The sequence below is a fragment of the Genypterus blacodes genome, unplaced genomic scaffold (genome assembly GCF_046128005.1).
Source record: "Genypterus blacodes isolate CSIRO-AG114 ecotype Tasmania unplaced genomic scaffold, CSIRO-AGI_Gbla_v1 ptg000028l_1, whole genome shotgun sequence".
Classification (NCBI taxonomy): domain Eukaryota; kingdom Metazoa; phylum Chordata; class Actinopteri; order Ophidiiformes; family Ophidiidae; genus Genypterus; species Genypterus blacodes.
Window position 1 is genome coordinate 1,032,501 of NW_027466841.1, and position 23,773 is coordinate 1,056,273.

Consider the following 23,773-nt stretch of genomic DNA (forward strand, 5'->3'; position numbering starts at 1 on the left):
CGTCCCCGTGTCTGCCTGCTTTTTCTTACTTTTCCTTCAGCTCCTCCGTGGTGCCCTTGTAAGGGAACATGGAGGCGATGGCTGTGAAGATCTTGTCGTTGGGGATCTTCACGTTGACAGACAAATCCCTCACTTTGGGAAAGAGAGAGAGAGAGGGAGAGAGAGAGAGAGAGTTTGCCATTTGAACAAAACAACAGAGAATTCCGTACAGATTCCCAAATTAAGATTATGTAATAACTTCTTTCAAAAATAGTGCAAAAGTGAGCAACGTTGGGGCTTAAACAAACAGTGACATCATCCAGGCCTTAGCTACGCCTCCATTACTCACAGGGCCTTTTGTTCATGCATGCATGTGTGTGTGTGTGCGTGTGTTGTGTTTCACTATCACTAAGTGTGCACACAGGCCTAGTTTCCCATAACGCTTTGGGACAAGAGGTTATGAGGTTGTGTAAGGGGAGATGGGGACATATCCGTGTCGGGGACAAACAGGTCCACACACACACACACACACATATCCACGTCGGCCATGCTGTAACACACACACACCGCTCTCAGGTAAACAACACCAGAGCAGGGAGGCGGAGCTAAGGCCTGGCCGGCGTAATGAGACGCAGAGAGCCTTCGTCCTTCAGGCCGCTGCCGCAGACTGACCTTCTGTCGTGCTCCTCCTCTTCCTCCTGGTGGAGGCCGGCGCTTCGGCTTTGCTCTCCTCTGCGCCCTCCGCCGAGCTCCTCCTCATCTCTCTCTCCTCCTCCTTTTTCCCCACCACTTGCACTGACGTCCCCCCCTCCTCCTCCTCTTCCTCCTCCTCTTCCTCGTGGTCCGAGTACTGGCTGAGGGCCTCCACCAGCTCTTTGAAGATCTCGTCGCTGATAAACCCCCCCTCTGGGACGGCCAATCAACATGTCAGAACATCCCGCCTCATCATCATCACCAGCCAGTAAACGCTACACGCTGCTAAATCACGCTGACACGCCGAGTACACAAGTGCGGTTGTTACGGTGTCACACTGACCTCGGTCTCCGTGGACGCCGTCGTAGTTGTCGATGAGCTCCTCCAGGAAGGCCTCGTCCTGCTCCAGCACCTCGTCGCCCATGTAGGGGATGTTGTGAAGGAACGTTTCATCCTCCACCTGGAACGACAAGACAGAGAAAGTAAACACAGGCAGGCAGGAGGAAGAGGACAGGGGGGTTGTGTTTGCACGCGTATGTGTGTGTGTGTGTGTGCGTGTGCCGTTCATTCATCATACTCCATGCATACGAATAAGCTCTCGCGTGTGTGATAGCAATGTCAGGATGACCTCAGAGGACAGGAATGTTGCTGACAATAAATTACTGCTCTCCTGCTTACAGGAAGAGAAAATAACATGAATGGAAATCAGACTGCATCGCAAAAATAAAAGAAGAACGTTCATCCAGAGGCTTGAGGAGAATCTGATCCATCTACGGAGCAAAGTGGAATGATCAGGAAGGTTGTGCCCTCACCCTGCCGGTCATCAAATTACCCACAACGCAATGCGATCCGTTATCATACCATGAAGTTGTGTTGCAGTGGAGACCAGGAGTACATGAAGGGGATCCCCGCCACCGTGGACAGAGGCCGCATGGCGATGGCTTGAGCTTTGAATCCCGGGAAACCAAACTCCACCGAGCACAGCTGGAAAGAGAGACGGGGATCCTGATTTAACACATTCAGAACGGTCACGGTATCATTTTATACACCTGCTATAGGATGATGTAGGATGAGACCCCGACAGAGAGAGACGCTGTAAGAGCTGCAGGCTGTTTGTATCAGGGGCAGCGACCACACACAGACGGACATGTGATCCTATTCTGGAACAAAGCCTCGTCCTATATGATATTTTAGAAGCACCTGACAGCCAGTCGGGAATTAGATGGCATTATAATTGGGGAAAGAGAGCTTGGACTGCGCAGACGGAATTGTTAGGTCAAGATATGAGGAGAGAGATAAAGAGGACAGGACCTGACGTCTCTCCCGTCTCACTCCAGGGACACCAACCTTCTTGCTGGGCAGACCTCCACTACCAGTTGAAAGCGGGATGGACTGAATCCTGAGCTTGGACCAATCAGCATTCAGGAGGTTTGTCTGCTGCTCAATCTTCTGCCTGTTGGACACGAACAGGGCCTGGAACCAAAGCAGGATGAAGGACATGTTAGAGGGACGCCGCACCTTGATGTGACTCAAGGAGGGGGGAGGGGACAATCGGTCTCACCCACCTTGACCTCCTCTGCTTTCTTAAGGCGTTTCAATTGGCGAAGGCGCATGTACTCAGACTTGACCCTCCGTCTCCACTCCAGTGAGCTACGAGAGGGCGCGAAGGAGGCCGTCTGAGGTCTGGAGGTCGGCGCGGCAACGCCGGTGCCAGCAGCTGGACACGGAGCAGCTGTTTCCTCCATGAGTCTGGAGGAAGATAAGAGAAGCAACACGGTGTCACTGTGCACGCCTGAGCTGGAGATAACGTTTGCTTTGATCACTAAACGTGCCAGCTGAATGCCATCATCCTAAAGAGAGTCTTCCTCGATAAAGAATACATCCCATAATCACCATAATAGTCATATAAGGAAGAACATGGTGTGAAATGATGGTTGTATCATTATGAATTAGATTAATACTTACTACTCTTTCGCATTAGGATTCTCTCTCTCTCTCTGTCACACACACGCGCGCACACACTTCCCTATTCGTCCTCACTGGAGGTTCATGAGAGAGTGCGACCCCTACTGTTGGCAAAACAAAATTGACGTCATGTGAAAAATGTCGAACCCTTTGCAGCGTCTAACGGGTCAGTGTAGGACGCGAAGATGATCAAATACAACCACACACACGCGCGCGCACACACGCACACACACACGCACACTCACACACACGCGCCAGCCAGCGTCCTTGTTATTCTAAGGCGGCTGTGCGTCCACATTGCTCCGGAGTGGGCGTTCCTCTTCTCATAAGCGACACGAAGCAGAAAAGTGCGTAGTGCAGTTTCCCTCCGTATTCCATAAACACACACACTCAATATTAACTTCCATATCTGACTTATAACACATATAATATAAGTCGGGGCTAAAGCGGAACACGGGCGGGGTAGGGAACTGGAACACATAGCTCGGTTCATTTCCCGGATCTGGGAGTCGTGCACACACACGTTCCAGTCCCAGCAAACAGCACCGAGCAGGATCCATTTAAATTTGGAGCACTTTAAAAAGACGTGCGCACACAGCTGCACAATGACTGCACGAAGCCTCCCACGGTCTGTACGCGTGTGCACGTCCCCCCCCCCCCCCCCGTCCCCCCCTTTAACCCCCCCACCAACCCGACATCCAGTGTCGCAGTTCGGAAAATACCTTCAAAATCCCACAAATCGTTCCGTCCCGTTTCGTTGCGATCCAGTCCCCCTCCTTCGATCCGCTGCGATCAAAAACAGGGCTGTGTTCGTTCTGGATCTGACGCAGATCTCGGCTCGGCTCGGCTGGGGGATCTGAGAAAAATCCCTACGTTATCCATGAGCATGGTGTTGTTGTTGTAGCGTACAAATAGCTGCGCACTTTGGCGTGGTGGAGCCAAACCGAGCAGCACGGTGACGTCTTTATTAGGATCACACTGCCTCTTTCCTTTTCCTACCAGAGGAGGATTTATTGCTAATATGCCTCCCGGGATTAAAAAAAAAAGTAGCGTGGAGCAGCTACAGGCACGGCGATTTACGCACACACACACACACACAGATACACACGCACACACACAGGAACTGATGCAACTAAGCATAGTGGGCATTTAAATACGCCAAGCACGGTCAACTGTGTGGGGCTGGTCAGGGTGTTTATGGCGACGATGCCATGTTTTAAATATAAGAACATAGAAAATATATGTATTTATAAATTAAACACTCCCAAGCATTTTAGACGCACAGTTCATGCAAGAATGATACAGTTCATTTTTTATTTCGACATATTTAAACGTCCCATGTCGTTTATTACACTCTCACTGCAATCATAAAGTATTCACAGATGAAATGTTTTAAAATGAAACATTGTTTGATCCGAATGCTCCCACAGTTCGCGAACATTCCCGCAGATGTGCCTGTGGTTCGGGTGGAAAACAGCTCAGTTGGCGCTTCTTTTTTTCTCCTCAAGGGGGCGCCACAATAACATTGTTTCGGTGGACGGTGTTCAAAAGCAAAGACTGTGATGCTTTCAGGTGCACCTGGTAAAGTCGTAATTCAGGAATGTTTAACTTGTAAACGTACAGTATTTGTAAGCAATAGATTATTGCTTATTAGAAAGTCAACCCATTTAAATTATTATTATGCAAACGCCGATTAGTATATTTTGTAGACCAACCAACTCATTGCATTGTTTAGTTTAGAGTCAAAAACTAAAAAAAGTAATTACAACAACGCTACTGTTTTTCACACACAAGATGGCACTGTTAAGTCACATTTTAACCTGTGCAACAACGTAGACTTAACTAGACAGACACACACACACACGCTTATATTCCACCGTTATTCACCCCGTAAGTGTCTTTGCCATCATATGGTTTTCAAATTGGACTTAGTCAGATTCCAGTCAGAATTGCTCACCCATACTGTTTGGAGAGCCGTACAGACCTTGTGGGATAATGATCTCCAACTGCTAAGGTATGTTTGCCATGTGTACTGTGGTACTGGAAGTAGCTGGTGCCATGTTGATACTGAACTGTCAAACAAACGGAAACACACAGGAAGATAAGCATGGGATTTAGGCGTCATCAGCGGAAAGTTTTAAATTATGTATAGTGTCAACTGTGTGTGTTGGTCTTGGGAACTGACGTATTGGAATCCGATGTTTTGCAGCATTTATGATCTTTGTCAAGAGCTTAGGAGGAGGTGAAATCCCTCAAGAGGACATTGACTTGAAAGTATAACTGAGGTACACATTCAAAATGTACCAAGTTAACAATAACAATAAACTTTCCATTGTCCTGTTTTGACTCAACAGAACAGAACAGAACAGAACACTCACTCACTCACTCACTTATTCACTCACTCACTCACTCACTCACTCACTTTCTCACTCACCTAACTTTCTCTTTAAACCCAATTAGTTATATGAATAAGAATAAGAGTCTCCTTATTGAAATGTGAAATGTGGGAGCAATCTTTGTCCCAGAGTTCCCTGGCTGGGTCCCAGGCCCAGCAGCTGAGGAAGAGCGCAGCGGTGACGTGGATAAGTGCATCATCGTCTACACTGGAGGTCCCTGCTGCCTCACTGCTGCACAGCAGCTCCGTGCAGACGTCAGTGCTGGAGGTGGCAGGAAGAGGCTGGGGTGGGGCTCTTGTCACAGTTATTGATGGCCTAAGACACACAGATACAGACACACACTCCCAACTCAACGCTGGTGACAGACAAACAGGGAATCACATGTTTCTACCACATGAGCAACATAATCATTAATGCCAGTTTTCAAAGTTTCCTTTTGCTTCTGAATGATGACACAAAAACAACAACAACAAAGGCACAACATTCAGTATCTTTCATTTCATTCCTCCGCTGCTGTTTGATTTTCGATTCACCCTTTGGTATCACATTCTTACAAGCTTTGATGAATGGATTTATTCATTTGCTGAGAAATCCCATATCCATACTTAACATACCAAAAAAACAAATAGAATTCAACATGAATCATATTTGCATTGCCAGTATGTGAGAAATCCCACCGGCTTGTTCATTTTTAGCTTTTAATTCCTCTTTAATTGATCACTGGCTTTCCTGTAATACTCATTTATTAACATCTTAATTGCAGATTTGATGGATTATTGTAGAGGAAGAGCATCTAATGAATCATTTACTGACATCATTACCTGCAGATAATGGATTATGATCAAGACAGAGACATTTTCACAGCATTTTTACAGTTTTTACTGAGCTGCGATTCTGGTTTTAGTTTTATGGCTCCAAGTTGAAGGCTCTTTTCTCTGCAAAGCTAATTTTCAATTCAAGAAAAACAAATCAAGTATGTATTCATTCTAAAGCATTGCTTGTATTGATCAAGGGATTAATCAAGAGAATGGGAGATAGGAGAATAGAGGGTGGGGAGAGAGAGGGAGTGTGAGAGGAAGAGAGGGTGGGATGACAAGAGAGAGAGAGAGAGAGAGCGACAGAGAGAGAGAGAGAGAGAGAGAGAGAGACATATATTGAGAGAGAGAGGGTGGTATACCAGTGGACCACAGTGGCTCTACCTCTCTGTCCCATTGTGGGAATCCACCCATCCTAGGAAATGAGAGCTTCCTGTTGTTTTATAGAGTCTTCCTGCAGAAAGATTGAGATATGTAATCAGTAGCCACCAGAGAAGAAGGACAGAACACTGTCAGGCACCATGACAGCCACCAGATCCTCACCCATAAAGCCTTCTGGGTGTTTTGTGCTGCTGCTTCTCCTCCTCTTGGGTAAGTGGAGCGTTTATACATACAGAACTGTCTGTCTGAGTGAAAGAATCCATGAGAAGCCTTTCCACTTGTCCTCTCTCTCACCTCTCAGGAGGAATGCTGAGGAGCATCCAGTGATTGAGTGAGGAGATTATCTGGTCTTATGATTGAGTCTTAGACTGAAAACAGTTTGGTTTAGGGGGCAAAGAGTGGACACATCAGCGGGTCCAATGTGCAGCTTTTACAGGAAGCCTCCTTTGTAAATTCCTGACAAGATCAGGACAGTTTACTGAGGTTATTATTGGCTTTTTTTTTTTTACCACAAAATAACATGAAAATATGTCTTTATTCTCGAGAAAGGAGAATGATTGTAGAGAGCTTTGGTAATGTTCCATACTTTGTTTTCCTCACATCAGTTTATAACAATGACACACTGACTCTTCTAACTTCCTTACCCTCCTTTTGTGATGATATCCATTCGTTCATGGAGTTGTGAGTCTGCGTATGTGGCTTTATAGTCAGAAATACTCTTGTTTATCCCATCACAGGATGCACAGCAGTGGTTTGTCTGGTAGATGAAAAGCTTGAGGTGCATCAGGCTACAACATTAGGTACGTGTATGTTTATGTGGAACTGTTGCAGAAAATAAAGATAACACAAACTCTAAAATCTCTCGCATTTAGATGAACCTGCTATCCTTATTTTACAGGGTATCACCTCACAGAAACAGCCAACAAAACTGATTGTAAGTTCACAGTTTAAATACACTTCTGGTGTTGCAAATAAGAATATATTCTATAAATAAACTCCCAAATGTGCCTGACTGAGTAGTTCATTTTGGCAAATTCTCAGGCTTTTCCATCAGCGTTTCAATTATATGTTAATCTTTTATGTGAAGCAAATATACCATGTACTGATGATATATTTGTATCCGCGTTGAGAACTGCACTGCACTGTAGGCCCCTTTCATTAACTCATAAGCCTGGACAAGAACAAATACAAACAGAGACTGGACATCCTGTTTTCTGCCAAGAACTCCTTGTGCATATTAAGACAGGACAAACTCCTGGGGAGGTCTCTTACAGTGAGGGGTCAACAGCAGTAGACACAGAGCCCATAATTGTTTGGGGTCAGAGGTTAACTCAAACCTCATTATGAGCGGCCCCCACCTGGCTCCACTTCCTGCATTTGTTCGTCATTCACCCCATGCAACGTCTGTGATCAACGCATGAACTCAGAATTGTGAAACAACTGGATCTTGGGAGCAGCGCCCCTCTCGCTGTTCCTCATCCCGTGCCTTACTTTTTTTCCCCCTTCCCCTGACTGTCCCCCCTCCTTCCCCTGCCAACGCCCCCAACTCTGAGCTCCTCCTCTGCTGAAAAGACACATTTCCTGATGTCATTACTAAATCAAAATGCTGCTCGGCAAACAGATGTTGTGAGAGGCCCAACATGTGGACGCAGTGACATGAATTAACAAGTCGGTCGTGAGAAAACACACACTCGTAGATTTTTGTTTCATTCAGGCGGTGAAGTCGTTTCTCTTTCACTGCACTTTCATATCAGTTCCACATTTGTCTGACACGGTGACACACACACACGCACACACACGCACACACACACACACACACACACACACACACACACACACACACACACACACACAGCTCCACTTCTCATGCTACATAAAGACAGCTGGTCTTTAAAGCAACTAGTTAGTGCTGCCTAACAAATTATTCCAGGTTTGCTCAGGTTAACCCAGATGTGAAATCAGGGCTGTCTGCACACCATGCAGAGTCATGATTACATCCACCCCTAAACGCTGAGCCCTAAATGTTTACTTATGTTTCCTATTTGGCAGAGGCAGCCCAAAAGGCAAATAAATCACATGCTGTGAGCCGGCCAGGCCTTCGACTGTGAGAAACTGAGACTAAAAAGCAGAACAAGAGTTAAAGAGTAAAGGGTTTTCAGATGTGAGTCCAGCCCAGCTTGGGTGTGCTCCCTTTTATTTGGGAGAATGGAGAGGACAATCTTTGTTGCCTCCACCCCTTTAAAAAGGAAGAAATCCTGGAGAAATGTGTGTGTTGGAGAGGGGAAGAGCTGCTGCCAAGGCGCTGGGCCGTCAGACAGATCTTCGAAGAACATCTGGTAACCGAGGGTAACACTGTTTGGACATCTGGTAACCGAAGGTTACACCGCGTCTCTTCCATCCTGTCGGGTTTCCTGTTATGCCTCGCTGTACACAGTCTAAGACGTTTGGGTTTATTATACATGGTCATCAGCTGGGGAAAACGCACCTTTATTCATTTTCTCTGACATGAAGGTAGCACTTGGCTTCATTTCATTCCTCTCCTTTCTCTCCGGTGAGTGTGTGGTCTCCCTTCTACAGCTGTGAATGTCTGCCTCACTGCTAAAGCTCAGCAGCTTACAGTAGACTCAGAATGTTCAGAGAAAATTCATCTTTACGTTGAAATTTGCTGCTTGGCTTCTGAGTTAGACAGAACATGACATGAAGAGCTTTATGTGAACGGACGTATGTGTGTTAACCATGATGTCATTGAAATATTTGTCAGCATTTAAACAGCCTGCATTTATAGTTCATTTTTTTGTTGGAAACTAATTTGTCTGTTGACGGGTTTTTTTCCTTGTAGATGCAACTTATGGAGACTCAACTCCGCAGTTTGGTAGGATGACATCATACAGTAACACTTTGATAGATGCCCAGCATGTTTTATTGTCTCTATGTTTCTAACTCTCTCTCTCTCTCTCTCTCTCTCTTTCTCTCTCTCTCTCTCTCTCTCTCTGTCGCTCTCTCTCTGTTCACACAGATTGTGGGAAGTCTTCTCACTGCGTGAACTATTGTAGCATCTGTGATTCTTATTTCAATGGACCAACCATGGATTGCATTTCCTTACTGTTTCGAGAAACATGTTTTACACAATTCAAGGAGGCAATGGACACATTAAACAGCACTGAGTGGTGCAGTTGGGGCAGCGTACGTGGGTAAGATTAACCTGTTCAGCTTTGTTATATTATTGCATTTAAAGTATTAAAGTATGATTACCTTCAGTCTGTCTGTTTCTCATTCTCCCTCTCTCCACACTATAGGCCGTACAACAACTTCAGCCTTTGTACAGAGGAGATCTGCGACTGCCTCATTATCCCGTGGCCCAATCCCCTGGTTGAACAGACCTTTGTGTCGATTCACAACATGTTTTTCCAGGAGTGTCCCACAGAGGAGCTAAGCGACCCGCCGCCGGGCATCGTCTTTGCCCTGGTGATAACTCCCATCTGCCTGATCCCTGTCATGGTCATCCTGGTGGTACTCAAGACCAAGAACGGTGACGGCAGCTCCTGATGAACCTGGACCTGACATTCTCTAAATATTTACCCATGATCCCGCCTCTCTCCCTGCCTGGGGACTCCATCCTAGACCCACTGTGACCAAATCTGTATGAATCTAACTTCCTGCGCCATACTGTACTGCACACTTGAAGAAAGGACTGTGAGAAAACCTGAGACCAGACAGGGATTTCTGATCTTATCAATAACTGGATAACCCTGTAATCAGGATTATGATGACAAAAGCTCTCAAGCTTGCTGAGGTATAATCATGTTGACACTCACAACCATGTTGGACGCCAGTTAAGCTGATAAAAGCAAAGTAATTTATACTTTAGATTTCATAAACTTTTTATTTCTTAACTGATTAAATTTGCTAATTGCTCACATGGAAAACATGCAAAGAGAAGCAGGTGACTCAGGCTGCTCAGAGTGGCTGTGTTGGTGTGTTTTTCCTTTTGTTTTGTGTTAAAGTTTCATTCTGACAAGCACCATTTGTAGTTGTGGGAGGACAGGAAGCAGAGTGGGGATAGTCTAATGCATGGTTCTGGTTATTTGAGTCGTAGCACATGGACGGTTGGGGTCAGAGGTCACAGACGAACCACAATGAGTGGGGACGCCCAGAAAAGGAGACCTCTTTCCTGGTATTGTCTCTTCTTTGGAGCGTATGAAGTCCTTCAGCACTTTGCTCTGTCCAGACGAGGACGATCCTTATGTTCCCATGATGAGCCCAATGGTGTGCAGTCTATTTAACTGCTCCACACACACACACGTATGACAGGTCAGTTTAGGATCGTGCTAAACACTGAGTAATGACAGAGAAGATACAAGTGTTATCTTTCGCTTAAATCATGATAATGTTCTTTTTATTCCTTAGGCCTGAATGACAGTAAAGCCTTTGTAGGTGCTTTCAAATTTGGTAACAAAGATTCTGTACGTGTATTTATATACTGTTATATTTCTGCCATTGTTAAGACTTCCTGTACTGTCTGACAGAGAGCATCCATCTGCTCTCACGCAAACTATTGTATGTTTATTGATATATTTGTTTCATACATTAAATCAGTGATTGGATCAGCAGCAGTTTTGGCTCTTTTCTATACCTATACTATTTCATCTATATTCAGTTCATATCCATGAGGACACATAACACAGCATTCTGCCTGAAGTGGCCTTTGACCCTTGTCTGTATTTAATTAAACACTCTTTTCCCTGGAGTGCGTTGCAGACGGCATTGCTTTATGCCTCAGGTTATATTTCACTGTATCTTCAGCCAGCAGTGTATCGCTATGGAGTTGCTGCGGTGTGCAAGTGCTGATGTATTGAAGGGAGCAGTGACAGCAGTCATGTATCACATCCTCATCTGGCACACACAACACTGTAGGGTGGGCCTGTGTGTGTGTGTGTGTGTGTGTGTGTGTGTGTGTGTGTGTGTGTGTGTGTGTGTGTGTCTGGCAGGGTTGGGTGGGAAAGTGTGTTTGGTGACCTTCTTCCTTTCTAGAAGTCAGGTCATACCCGCCCCACCCCCCCTCCTCTGATCTCATCCAATTCCGTGTTACCCTTTAGTGCTACAATGAGCCAGAGCACCACACACACACACACACACACACACGTGTGATGCAACATGTAACATGACATGTCAGTGAAAAAACATTCACCACTTGTTTATTTTCTTAATCACAAGTGTTTTTGCATATTATTATGATGTTCAATGTAACAGTCAAGGCTTAGGAGCTTAATATTGTTGAATATTTAACTTGGCAAACTTTGCCCTCTAGTGGTTGTATGTGCTTCAGACATGCACAATAACACTGCACAGTGTAAATGACATATTCTATCTTTAAAGAACAACAAAACCAATACTGGAAAAACTAGTTTAACTGAAATGAAACTATTTCAATCCTATTTGTTGCATTATTTAAAACAAAAGGCAGCAAAATGACCAATCTCAACACTATAATGTGAGAGCCCGTGTGTGTGTGTATGTTCTGTTTGTACGTCAATACAACGAGCACCATTCGTTCAGACGTCCTGCAGTTACATACGGGAGCATCAAGTCAGAGACGTTCAAAACATCACAACATCATAAATGGAACCACCCGAGCATGACAGTTGTTAATGACATCACGAGTTGTTAATGACATCATGAATGAACCACCCTAGCACGCCCCATAATGACATCATGAATGATGGCGGTGTTGGTAATGACTTGAGAGAGCCGTTCCTCCGAACTTGCCATTGTTCAGCATTTGCGTTTACTTTATATATTTTATATTTTTTATTTGCATCACCAAATCATAGTAGTGGGAGCCATGAATGGAGCCACCCTAACATGTCACAGTAGGTAATGACATCATGAGCCAGAGAGTGGCTCAAGCAAACGCATCTCCACAAATGTTATGTAACAATTACCTAACGTTAACTCTACTTAATGTACAACATGAGGCTGGGGTCAGGGGTCATGGGTCGGGCTGGAGTGAAGAGGGTGAAATATCAGGGGGAGGAACTACGGGAGGGTGGAGAAGAAAGAGACAGAGGTGATGAGCTTCCCTCATCTTTGTCAGGCGGCATTTCCCTGTCAGACTGTGATATAGAATAAAAACGGAAATAATTTTAATGTAGAATCTCCTGGAACGTGACACCAACACAAACCCCTCTGACTGTGTGTGTGTTGTGTGTGTGCAGTGCTGTATGTGTGACTTTTTGATCAAGGACAGACTGTGATTGCTCTAGGCAGGCGACACACATTCCACTTGTCCACCAATTAAGCTCCATTTCCTCACAGAACCAGACAATCGTACCAAGCAAACATGAATATCTGACTGACTGCTCCCAGTTTACAGAACACTTCCCACAAAATACCAGATACCTTTCTCTCTGTGGACAATAATAACTCCTACGCTGACCTACAGCTGCCTCTCCACTTAGGCTTGGTGGACTTTGGCCTATGGGGCCTCTGGGTCGTGTCAGGGCCGGATGGAAGAAGTGGAGAAACAGAAAGTAACGCTGTCTGTGCATCAATTTCTGACTCTCATAGATTTACAGTATCAGTATGGATGCAGAGTTTGGCTATGCAACAGTTTAGGCGGTGAGGATGTGAGGAGCGTCAATGCTTTATAGGAAGCAGCATCGTGCAGAAACCCAACAGCTGGCCGGGGAATCATTTGGGGTAAAGTCAGCGTCCTGCAGCAGACACATGCAAAGCTGGAGAGGCAAATCAGGCTTGTGGTGAGCTGAAGGCAAAAGTAATTCACTGCACCAGGCCACCACACACACACACACATCTAATCTACTAAAACATTATTTCTGTAATGATTTATATAGCTCACCTGATTTACCGATTAAGACCTGCTTGTGTAACACGTTCTCCCTCAGTAGCTGCTCTATCGGTGGACTTTTGCCAAACTTAGTGAATATTATAAGGTTGCGCTCGTTGATGCGAGTCATTGAATGCGACATGAGTAATTACTTTCTCGTGCAAGATCCAGGCAGCTGGCACTGCTGTGTCACGACTGACCCCTTCAGCTGGATGACCTCAAGCTGGTAGCAGATGACTGTGCAGTCACAGGTTTGACAGCAAAAGTTGGAGCTCAGTCAGTCAGAATGAGGCAAAAGGAAATGCACAACATGAGTTCAGAAGTAATAAGAAGGAAATAAGAGCGGCCTGGGTGAGCCTGTGGAGGCCCCAAAAGGATGCTGGGAAGGAAAAGATGGTGCACCTGTGTACCTGAGTTGAAGTAAACAAAAGTATGACCGAGGATGAGGCTGTGAAGTTTTTGGGGTAGGAAAAGGATGAAGGTAGGTAGACGTGGATGAGCTGACCTGAATGTTGCTGTTGTTGACGTCAGAGAGCAAATAAGATCTGGGTCAAGAGAAAATAAGGGTTATGCTGCATCACAATGGCTAAGAGAACAATCAACATTTAAGTGCTTCTTGAGCAAACAATAGTCTGAGAATAGTTTGAGGTGTGCAGCAGAAGTAGATTTAAGTTTGGTTCCCGTCAGACAGAAGGAGGCCAGCGAGAGATTGGAGACCTCAAAGTAGGAAAAGGATGAAACGGATTTCGAGGTGTTCGGTAATTCTTGTTTTGCTTATTGTTTCATCATGTTTTATCTTTGAAAATGGGGAATCTCAGTTGCCACCTCCATGCTACATGAGGTCAAACGAGTGAGACGTTTTTCCCCCGGAGGAGAGAACACAGTCTGTAATATTATACAGTCAGTTAATTCAGCACATATCCAGGTCAGATGAGGAGACAGTGACTGAAATACTGGTTGGGTCCCATATTTAAAGTGAGTGAAAGTGATGTCATAGGGATTGTAATTTAACTCTGATCGTGCGTTACAAACCGCGTGTTAGATTTCATACAATTGTGCCACGCGATTCACAAGTGGTGAAACATTGCAGCCAAACTAAACTAAATCTGCTGCAGAAAACTTTTTGGAGTTTCCTCCCTGAAGCCATCCATATTATTACACCATCCACATCTGTGTCGCTCTGCATGTGGAGCAATTCCAATAACAAACTAACACAATGAGACAATTCCCAAAGCCTGCCAGAAACAATATGACCCTTAACCCCTCGCATCTCGGCTGAAGGGATTTCTTTTTTTTTTTCCGTCTGTGGAATATGACCTGCAGAAATTTCGAAAACAAAACAAACACACCAAAACGTTGCGGTGCCAGCTTAGCTTGAAACTGCGCCGGCTCGATTGCTTTGCCCTTGTTGGAGCCTCTCTGGAGGGGATCCCTGCTGAGACGGAGGCCTGTTATGGCCGTCTGATGATGAGGCTGCGGGCGTCCGGTGTCAGACTGACACAGATCAGGGCAGACACACACACAGCGGCCAGCACATGAGAATCAGGCTCTGCAAGACATCAAAACTAATCTGGAGCTCCAGCGACGACACGGGGAGCTAGATAATGATAATGACGGGGTTTTTGAGGACATGAGGACAAGCTGTGTGCTTTCCAGAAACAGGACAATATTTAAGGTATATGCCTCATCATTTCCATAGGGTATTTTAAACAATTTGTGGTTTTAAAGCATTTTTGCTTCAAAGAAAACCTTATGTGCTTAGACCTGAGGCTGAAAATACTCTAAACACACACTGCCTCTAGATGGCAGCGTTTGAGAGCGTATGTGTGAAGGAATAAGGGAGCTGGATCGAAATTCTTCTGGAACTGCACCACAAAAACCTAAGTTCAGTTTGTGAAACAGATAGAAAGTATTTGTTTGCTGATTGTGTCGTTGGCTGTAAATAAACAAAAGAAAACAAACAAGGGTTGCAGTTCAAATGAGCGAGAATGCTTAGACTCTTCTGTTTGGACACTCCCAAGCTGAGCAATTAAACACCACTTAGGCAGATAAATGGAAAGTCAATAGTACAACCGAAATTCAAACAATACTCGAGACACGCATGCCTATCCGTCTGGTGATGTCGTGATAATTTATGCGATCAAATGAAATTCCTTGTTGAACCTGTTTGAAAATGTTCCTTTCATTTCTCCAGCAGGCACTGAGCAGACAGCTGTGAATGGAGATTGATAAGCTCCATTCCAGCTGCAAAGGGAGCAGCCACAGTGCGGGTGCGTGTTTACACCACAAGCCTTCATCTTCATCCACATCGCAAGAGAAACACAAAAGAGTACAAAACAATAGAAACACAACTTTATGCGTCCCTGTTGGGTCAATTAAAAGGGGCGAAGACGTCCTACACACGACGAACTGAGTGCAAACTTCATTAAACAGGCATAAATTAAACATATATAGACAGAATAGAGAAATAGAGTAATACAGAATATAATTAATATACCTAAAATACAAATTACGCTTATGTGTAGAGGACTAAAGAATATTGAACATTAATTACATGTGCTGGATTATTTGATGGAGGTTTCCTGATTCATTCCACCTCTCTGATTTTGTGTAAACTCAGTTAGTGTGTATACTGGCTGCACTCTACTGTACACTTGAGTGGTAAACAGCTTCAGTTTCAGTCCACATTGGAAGCAGCAGCAGATGCAGAAGCAGCAGCAACAGCGCAGTTTATTCACACAGGGGAATAAGAAAGTTCTTCCATGATGGCAAAGAAAAGGTAATTATCTTCATATGGCACATTTCATATGCAAGACAACTCAAAATGCTTTACACATAAAAGAAAAGAACATTAATAGAACAAAGAATAAAGGCATTTAGAAAACAATAATAGCATTTAAAATATCATAAAATTGCCGTCACTTCTTAAATGCAGTTATTAAACGTGCCTGCAGTTTTAGTTCACAGCATCATCAGCAGCAGCATCATCGCAAAGAAGCTTACACACATGACCACCAGTGCAGCCCCCCCCCCCCCCCCCCCCCCCCCCCCTCCTCCCCACACACACACACACACACACAGTAAACAACACATAATGCCACACTTGAAAACAGACTTAAATATATGCAGGTACAGTAAACACACAGGGAAGATTGAGAGGAAACGTATCCCCATTTCAAAGCTGCAACGAACAAAAGTTTCTGCTTCATGTCCTCCATCTGTTTATGGGGATTGTGCGTCATTTCGCCAACACACCAGTGAACAATGCCTCACACACGGATTGTAAAGGGGGCCCTAGTTTATGCCTGTGTATTATGTATGGCTCTTATGCAAATGCAAATGGTGACAGTGAGGAAGAACCTTTGATCTGGGCGCTTTTGGAACAGTTAATGCAGCGGGAGCGCCATGAATCTAAACAGGAAAACAGACTCACAAATGCGGCGTTGGGACTAAATTGCGATGTGGAGCCCGATCGCTTCGCCCCCTGGATGTAAATTGAGGGCTGATGTTTCTCGGCTCCTTCCTATAGAATCACACATTATTCTAAGGTTAATGACTGCGTCCACACACACACACACACACACACACACACTGTGGCTGTGTCATTACAGCAAGACAACGCGCGCTCTTTCATCACTTTTGTCATTTTCACAGAGAATAGCATTATAAACCGTGCACTAATAATAAGGTCCTCACCTAAATCAGCTCATGTAACCAACTCTACCTGCCAAGATCATTATCGCTATACAAAGAAATGAATGAAGGGATTTATAATGGATAATAAAAAGAATAAAAACACCACAAGGCTAGGGATGAACCTCTTCCTGTTGGCTTAAAAACATGGAACATTAACTATTTATTGTGTTAGTTTTCTATCTTGCTGCTGTGAAAAAAATCCAATTTGAGTCTTTAATGAATAATGAAGGTTTTATCCAATATTATTCTCCTATTGAAGATCAGGAGAGAACCAGGTAACTTTGTTCACTGGCAAAGACAAAAGGACTTTAATAAATAAATATTCCTCCCTAACTATTCAAGAACATTACATTCCTGATGATCTTCACTCGGAGTCAAAGCCCTGTGTGTGTGTGTGTTCTCTGCCAGGTCTCACCTCCACCAGCAGCATGACATCACCATAAACAAACAAACTCCCTGGCTGTTCGTAAAGTTAGCGCATTCAACATATGGATCATTGTTAACATTTTGCTTGTCCCCCTCACTTCAAATATAAGACGCGATTTGAATGAAGCTTTGAATTCAGTTTTAAATGTGAATGGACTTTGTCATACTGTAAATACAGTTTTAACAATGATGGATTAGCTTTGATGCTCAGCAGCATGCGAGTGTGTATGGATCCTGCACTGTTTATTCCTCTTTGTATCTCACACACACTTCAAAGTGATCCTTTTAAATCCGTGGCCATTGTGCGGCACATTCTGCCGATAACACGCATCACACACACAAAACTATAATATGTGCTAATACATTTAAATAGTTTGCCTCTTTAGAGCCCAATTGTGCTCCTGTAAACTCAATCAACAGACACTCGTACACAAACGGCTTTGGCAAAAAGGTTTTATTTCATTTGTCAGCTCGCAGTGTCAAGGTAAACACACACCAGAATGAAGCTATGACGGTGACTCATCCTGCATTTCCATTTCTAAAGATGCCATTTTAAAGCTGGATGCTATTGAAGCAGACAGAGGTTTGGTCCTGAAATTGCTTCCTGGATTCATAAACAAGCTAAACTGTGAATCTAAAGCAGATTTATTGAGGGTTAATACGCAGATATACCAGCACACGTCACCCACAATGCATCTGTGTAGTCATGTGTGGTGACTGCATTGGGTTGAGATGGACGGACATATCAGATTTATGACACACACACACGCGCACACAGGGAGGGCGGGTCGCTCTAGTATGACTGCTGGCCGATGAGTGTGAAGAGCTTATCCCACACCTCCACCTTCATGATGGACCTGCCCAAGGGTGACATGGTGGCCTTGATGTCTAGGTAGTTGCCCACGAAATTGATTCCCGTGCCGGTGGCCTCCTCCCTGACGAAGCCGTGCTGCTCCGGGTTCTTCTCATAGTACATCTCCTTGTACAAGTCCTTGTCACATTCGCGGCCCTTCTTGTAGATGCCCACCGCGAACCAGTTCTTGTACAGGTTGTAGTCCCAGGGGACGGCGAACATGATAGCCAGACTCTCGATGTAGTCGTTTCTGGACTTCTCCAAGAGGTCGTAGGTCAGGACGCCCACGCTGCCCGTGGCCTTTCCGCTGCTCTTGGTGAAAGTGCACACCTCTGTCTTTGCAGGGCGGACTGTGGGCTGGGGTGGGTTGTAGGTCTCCCCGTTGTCCAAGAAGACCCTAGCCAGCACACACACACACAAAGACACACACACACTGTCACATACTGAGCAGTGCAACTCAAGATCACTAAACTGGATCTGCTGCGTTCAAATTGCCAGAGTCCACGCCCGGAGTCCACGCCGGGGTTTACCTGGGGTTGACAAGGCAGTAGTTGGAGGTAAGGTTGGTGATCTCCATAGTGATGCTCCTCTTGCTGGTCACATCAGCTGCCACGGCTTCGGCGGACTCGGTCATGTTGTAGAAGTGCTTTACTGTCTGCCTGTGAACCAGAAGGTGAAGACCCAGTAAATAGCCTGCACCCGCCCCTCCCCCAGCTCTCCAAACATGAGCTACTCCACTTATTACAATAGAAAATATGAGTCTGACCTCTGCTACGCCGACTCGCTTTGACCTTCAGCAGCTCACACACACGCACGCACGCACGCCAGACACACACACACACACGTACACACACACACACACCCTCACACCGGGGATGAATGATGCATTTCACAGGCTAATTACCTTCCAAACAGTTGCAAACTGTCACAGAATGGCTGCCGAGTCTTTTTTGCCTCATTAGAGAGCGCACGTCTTCAATTACAGCACTAAGTACCATGCTGTAATGAAGTTAGAGAGAAAGAATAACACTCCAGAACATGATTACCCCCTTTTATCAACAGACTCATGGCACAGCTCAAACTAAATGCCCTCGTCTGGCAAATCCCTGGGAGTCCATTTCTCTTATCTCATTTTCCTATATTTCAGTTGAAATAGGATATAGATGTGTAGGTGACGTACCTGTGGAGAAGCTCTGTTCCTGCTCCCAATTCCAAAGTGGGAAAAGATTCGTGAAAGGGAGGTGCCGGTAGTTCTCTGAGCAGGATGTGCCTCTGCTTTGGAAAACTTGCAACACAACCCACTTCCTGAGAGTCCACACCCTCTTTAGTCACATTCAGAAGCAGAACTAGAGAGCAAACATCATCTTTTCCTATGAAACGCAGGTGAAACCACCACACCCTGACCCGCGGTAATGTGAGAGCACCTGGAACGTTTCCAGGCCTTTCCCATTGGATGCCTCACCGTTAAGTAAACAGGATTTTGTTCATGCATTGTGTGTTCATGGATCTCTGGCAGAGGGAACTGGTTCTGATGTTACACAACCAGGAAAAGAATGCAAACTGAACAAGTAAGGACAGATGTCTGCGTAGCCACGGCGACGACGGAGGCGACGGCGACGCATTCTTTCAGTCTGACGACCACATTAATAACAACACGGCTTGGAACAACATGTAGAGCGTTGCAGCCAGCCAGTGAAGAACAATATTGTTACCGTGCCGATTTCACATTCCATCTGTCCGCTCCTCATTAGAATTGGAAGGCTGAAGCTCACAGATTAAAGAAAGATAACAGTTCATCAGTAAAAATGAAAGCAAATACATGGCACACAAAGCATCACGAGCAACGTCTGAAGGTTTTATTACCCCAATCAAAGGAATGAGTGTGTGTGTGCGATATACAGTACGCCAGGCCAAGAAGGGAGCTAATGGAGAATCAATGGGGCTGAGTGTCAGATATTGATATGTTTCAGCAGATACAAAACACAGATGACAGCTAAATCACTCTCCCTCCCGCCTGGATGCTTCTCTGAATGACAACAAGCAACAGCAGCTTCAATCAAGTCAAGTTTATTTTTATATACGGCTTGGCACAAAAGCAGAACAGCGGCCTCGTTCTCGTCTAACGACCCATTTTATCATAGAGCTCCACCTTAACGATGGCTTTGCCCACGGTGGACATGGTGGCCCTCACGTCCACGTTGGCGCTCTTGTATTGTAGCCCGTTGCTGTTGTTCTCGCCGTGGCTGAAGTTGGTGCAGTCCTTCCTCTCGTACATCTGGTCGTAAAGGTGTTTGTCGCAAGCCCGGGAGCTCTCGAATATCCCTACAGCCAGCCGGTTCTTATAAAGGTTGTGGTCGAAGGGCACGGAGAACATGATGGCCATGCGCTGGGAGCACACGCGGCTCTGCATGTGGAAGAGGTCGTAGGTCAGCAGGCCGACGGAGCCCGTGACCGTGTTGTTGTCTTTGGTGAAGGTGCAGACCTCGGTGCAGGGCGTGCGGACGGTGGGGCTGGGCGGGTGCTGGCTCATTCCGCTCACCATGTACACCCTGAGAAGGAGCAAAACAAAGTAACGGAGAATTTCATTTTCAACTTTCATTTACCGATCCCACTTTCCCAAGTTTGGGGGAGATTTCCGGTGAACTTTGGGAGTGTTTACGCTGATGGATGGAGTGTGACTGTGAGAGTACCGCCGCCGACTCGCAAGCAACGGTGAGCGTGCCCGCATGCGGTGTGCAATGAGGCGGGGTGTGTCAGTGTGTGATGGATAGGTGGATGCTCTCAGCAAAGTGATGTCACACATGAAGACGACCCATCCACGGGAGGATACGGTCCATCCTGCCACAGCGTGATGAATGCACAGACATGACACAAATCCCAAACACACACACGCACCGACATTCATTTCTGCTCAACGCTCATTTTTTCCCCCTCCGTTTTTTTGAAAAATTGTGGCTGGATTGATGAGATCCTTGTATGGAATAGAATTCAATGAGCGAATGCTTTTTATTTAGCTTTGTTTTGTGAGATATGGTGCTAAAACAAAATACAAATGAAAAAGGTTCCAACATAAACAACCACATTAAAATTGACTTTATTAATTACTTTTTTCTGTGTCAAATATTAAAATTGAAAGAACTTCGGGACTTAATTTTACTTTAACAGTTTATTTATTTGAACTAAAGAACTTCAAAGATATCACAAATATAACATAACAACATGTCTCACAGGGCTTTACAGGCCAACAACAACAGACAGGTTCTCGACCCAGACCAGAACCAACAGCCCAGACCTCAGAGCCCAGAGCCCAGACAAAGAGAGAGAGAGATCATAACACAGTGCGCCCAGGCAGGGACACTCCCAGATAGAGAGAGCGAGCAAAGTCAAACCGATGAAACACACTGTATCTCCTGAAAACACATTTTCATAAACGTCAAATCTGGAGGTAAAGGTGCTTTGATGAACGCAGCTTGAACGCCTGCAAACTTCATTTCAATATTCACTTTATTCAGTTCCCCTGCAGATTTATTTGTTCTGGCATTCTTTCCGATGCACACAGGGTTAATCCAAACACACACATACACTTACTTGGGGTTGATGAGGCAGAATTTGCTGGTGACGTTGGTTATTTCTATGGTGCAGTTTCTGTTGGTGGTGAGTGTGGCCGACACGGCTTCTGCTGTCATCGGCATCTTGGCTGCCAGACAAAATGGGACAGAAGTCTCAACAATGTTTCCCTCTCCACAGATTCACTTTCGATCACGTCTGAGGACAAGATTTCCTGATGTTAGATGTGGCAAATAGCTGTTTTCTCGAGCCAAACGAAGCTGCATATCTCACTTTGAGACACAATCGCTGTATCAGTAGATATGTATGCATATTCAAATGATGCATGATCCTACAGACATAAATTAACTCTTCCTGCTGCATCATGGAGTCTCTGGGGGAAAATAAAGTTTCCTTCCGAATAAGCAAAACATACATCATAATCATTACAATCTCCCCTTAAATAAGAGTAATTACTGTGGATTTTACCTTTTGGAGTTAAACACCGGAGTGTTGTGTCAAACGGTTCCGAGTCCCCTTATCCACAGATCGGTGGAGAGAGTGAGAGTCTCGGCTCATGAGGTCACACCCCCACTGTGCTTGTTCCAACACAAAGAAAGGCGTGTCCACGGGAAGTGAACACACATGGGAAGTCACGGGTACACACTTTCACATGCATATGAAATACAACAAAAGCACTGCTAAGGAGATCATTAAGAGCTCCTCTTCATACACATCTTCACATATTGGTAAAACTGATGCAGGTTCTACAAAATCTAATCCATTTTTAACTTTTTAAACTCCTTTTTTCCTCATTCTCTTGACTTATTAAAGCAGATCGGTTTAACCCGATACTTTTCCCCAGTGAACTCGCTCGCCCTGTGCTGGAGCTTATTCAAGTCCTCAACACACACACACATGAAGAACTTAACAGAACTTTTCACGTCCTAACATGCATAGAATGGAACAAAAATGTCTCCTGGCATTATACAAGCTCCTGTTTTTGCTGCAGGTGATGGCATGCGACAGAATTCCTGTGGGAACCGGTCACCAGGCGTAACGTACAGACTGTTACCTCACTCCTTCCTTTACACTGCGCTCTGCTTTAGGGTGACTTTGGGCCATAAGCTTAGAGGCTCTGTGGTTCTGTTTCCAATTAGAAATATTTAGCAACTAACTCTGTCTGTTTTGAGATGTTTATTACACCACCAACCAAGCCAAGTAAAATGTGGCAGCTGTTCAGTTCCATACATCAGGCGGCGGCGGAATTGATTGATTTGAATCCTTCAACTCAGGCGCTTGAAGTCACCAGATGGCACCAAACACGCATTTGAGAAATGCATTTGCACTACACAGACTGAGTGAGTTCCTGTCTGCTATGTGATGGTGAGCCAGTGACGACGGCAGAAAACCTCCCGACACATTACGCATGCAGCACGCCCGTCATTACGCGCTGTAATGAGGGCAAAACTGCATTCAAAAAGTCAAGTGCTGTAAGTGCTGCACAAGGATTTGACTGACAATCAGCAAAGGATACCACATGTGGACGGAAACAGACTCTAAACTAATCTTCACCTCAATTTGCTACAAACAACAAACAGCATTTTAATTTAATCTTTGACTGACTTAATGACGGCTCAATGTTTCTTTATTATCTGCCCTTCTCTGCCCTCAAGCAAGGCACTGAACATGCAGGGGCACCGATGAATACGGGCGACATCATAACTGTGCTGAGGGGGAAATATTAACGTGTCGTACCAAAAGGTTAATGATGCTTAAGTAGCTATTCGCACATCCGCTGGAATACGTAGATGTCGTCGACGCATCAAAGCGAATAGACGACCAGATGAAGCTCAAGTTCAGTCAGTAACCTCCTGATGTGAGACTACAAAGAGCTGAAACATCGTCAGTCAGTTAACTCTTGGTTTACAAACATCCCCTTGACCCGGCTGACCCGTGTCTTTCTTGAGCACGCCTGAGGGTTTGACGCATTCGTACGAGAGCGAATCAAAAAGGCCAAGAAGTCAAATACAAACACGCAACCGAAAGTTTGGTTTGACTCAATTCTTTTGAATATTTATAAGCACAAGCGCATGGAGTGATTCATGCAGGAGTGAGTCACATGTTCCCCCAGCTCTATGATGTCATTCTAACAGTTTTATGGGTTAGTATGAAA

At 45.1% G+C, this 23,773-nt stretch overlaps 4 protein-coding genes across 8 annotated transcripts in view; 1 reads left to right on the forward strand and 3 right to left on the reverse strand.

Annotated features, from left to right (window-relative positions):
* ezh1 (enhancer of zeste 1 polycomb repressive complex 2 subunit) overlaps positions 1-3,750 on the reverse strand; it is an 11,335-nt gene extending 7,585 nt beyond the window's left edge. The window contains exons 1-8 of one of the 2 annotated variants that reach the window (XM_076144055.1): positions 3,360-3,750; positions 2,638-2,741; positions 2,238-2,421; positions 2,020-2,145; positions 1,534-1,656; positions 1,015-1,132; positions 652-885; positions 30-132 (exon numbers count right to left, since the gene is read on the reverse strand). In XM_076144055.1, coding sequence (XP_076000170.1) covers positions 30-132; positions 652-885; positions 1,015-1,132; positions 1,534-1,656; positions 2,020-2,145; positions 2,238-2,417 — 884 coding nt within the window. In that variant the 5' untranslated portion in view covers positions 2,418-2,421; positions 2,638-2,741; positions 3,360-3,750. The remainder of the gene's footprint in view (positions 1-29; positions 133-651; positions 886-1,014; positions 1,133-1,533; positions 1,657-2,019; positions 2,146-2,237; positions 2,422-2,637; positions 2,742-3,359) is intronic. The other variant, XM_076144056.1, reaches the window with a different exon arrangement.
* Positions 3,751-6,208: 2,458 nt separating this feature from the next.
* Positions 6,209-10,839, forward strand: ramp2 (receptor (G protein-coupled) activity modifying protein 2). 3 transcript variants are annotated; one of them, XM_076144292.1, is made up of 6 exons: positions 6,210-6,439; positions 6,967-7,029; positions 7,128-7,163; positions 9,069-9,101; positions 9,246-9,420; positions 9,526-10,839. In XM_076144292.1, exons 1-6 carry the CDS (start codon positions 6,370-6,372, stop codon positions 9,773-9,775), a joined length of 627 nt encoding a protein of 208 aa, XP_076000407.1. In that variant the 5' UTR covers positions 6,210-6,369; the 3' UTR covers positions 9,776-10,839. The 3 variants fall into 3 exon arrangements, with proteins under 3 accessions (XP_076000408.1, XP_076000407.1, XP_076000410.1); XM_076144293.1 differs by lacking the exons at positions 6,967-7,029; positions 7,128-7,163 and having other exon boundaries at positions 6,209-6,439; XM_076144295.1 differs by lacking the exons at positions 6,210-6,439; positions 6,967-7,029; positions 7,128-7,163 and adding an exon at positions 7,187-8,780.
* A 6,798-nt stretch (positions 10,840-17,637) lies between these two features.
* On the reverse strand, positions 17,638-19,406 carry apnl (actinoporin-like protein). Its single transcript, XM_076144384.1, has 3 exons — positions 19,232-19,406; positions 18,582-18,710; positions 17,638-18,448 (listed from the first exon to the last, which is right to left on the reverse strand). Exons 2-3 carry the CDS (start codon positions 18,683-18,685, stop codon positions 17,992-17,994), a joined length of 561 nt encoding a protein of 186 aa, XP_076000499.1. The 5' UTR covers positions 18,686-18,710; positions 19,232-19,406; the 3' UTR covers positions 17,638-17,991.
* A 696-nt stretch (positions 19,407-20,102) lies between these two features.
* Positions 20,103-22,223, reverse strand: LOC142993601 (DELTA-stichotoxin-Hcr4a). 2 transcript variants are annotated; one of them, XM_076144403.1, is made up of 3 exons: positions 22,087-22,223; positions 21,640-21,748; positions 20,103-20,600 (listed from the first exon to the last, which is right to left on the reverse strand). In XM_076144403.1, the coding sequence occupies exons 2-3, from the start codon at positions 21,741-21,743 to the stop codon at positions 20,171-20,173; spliced, it is 534 nt and encodes a 177-aa protein (XP_076000518.1). In that variant the 5' UTR covers positions 21,744-21,748; positions 22,087-22,223; the 3' UTR covers positions 20,103-20,170. The 2 variants fall into 2 exon arrangements, with proteins under 2 accessions (XP_076000518.1, XP_076000519.1); XM_076144404.1 differs by having other exon boundaries at positions 21,640-21,816; positions 22,087-22,200.
* Positions 22,224-23,773: the final 1,550 nt, after the last annotated feature.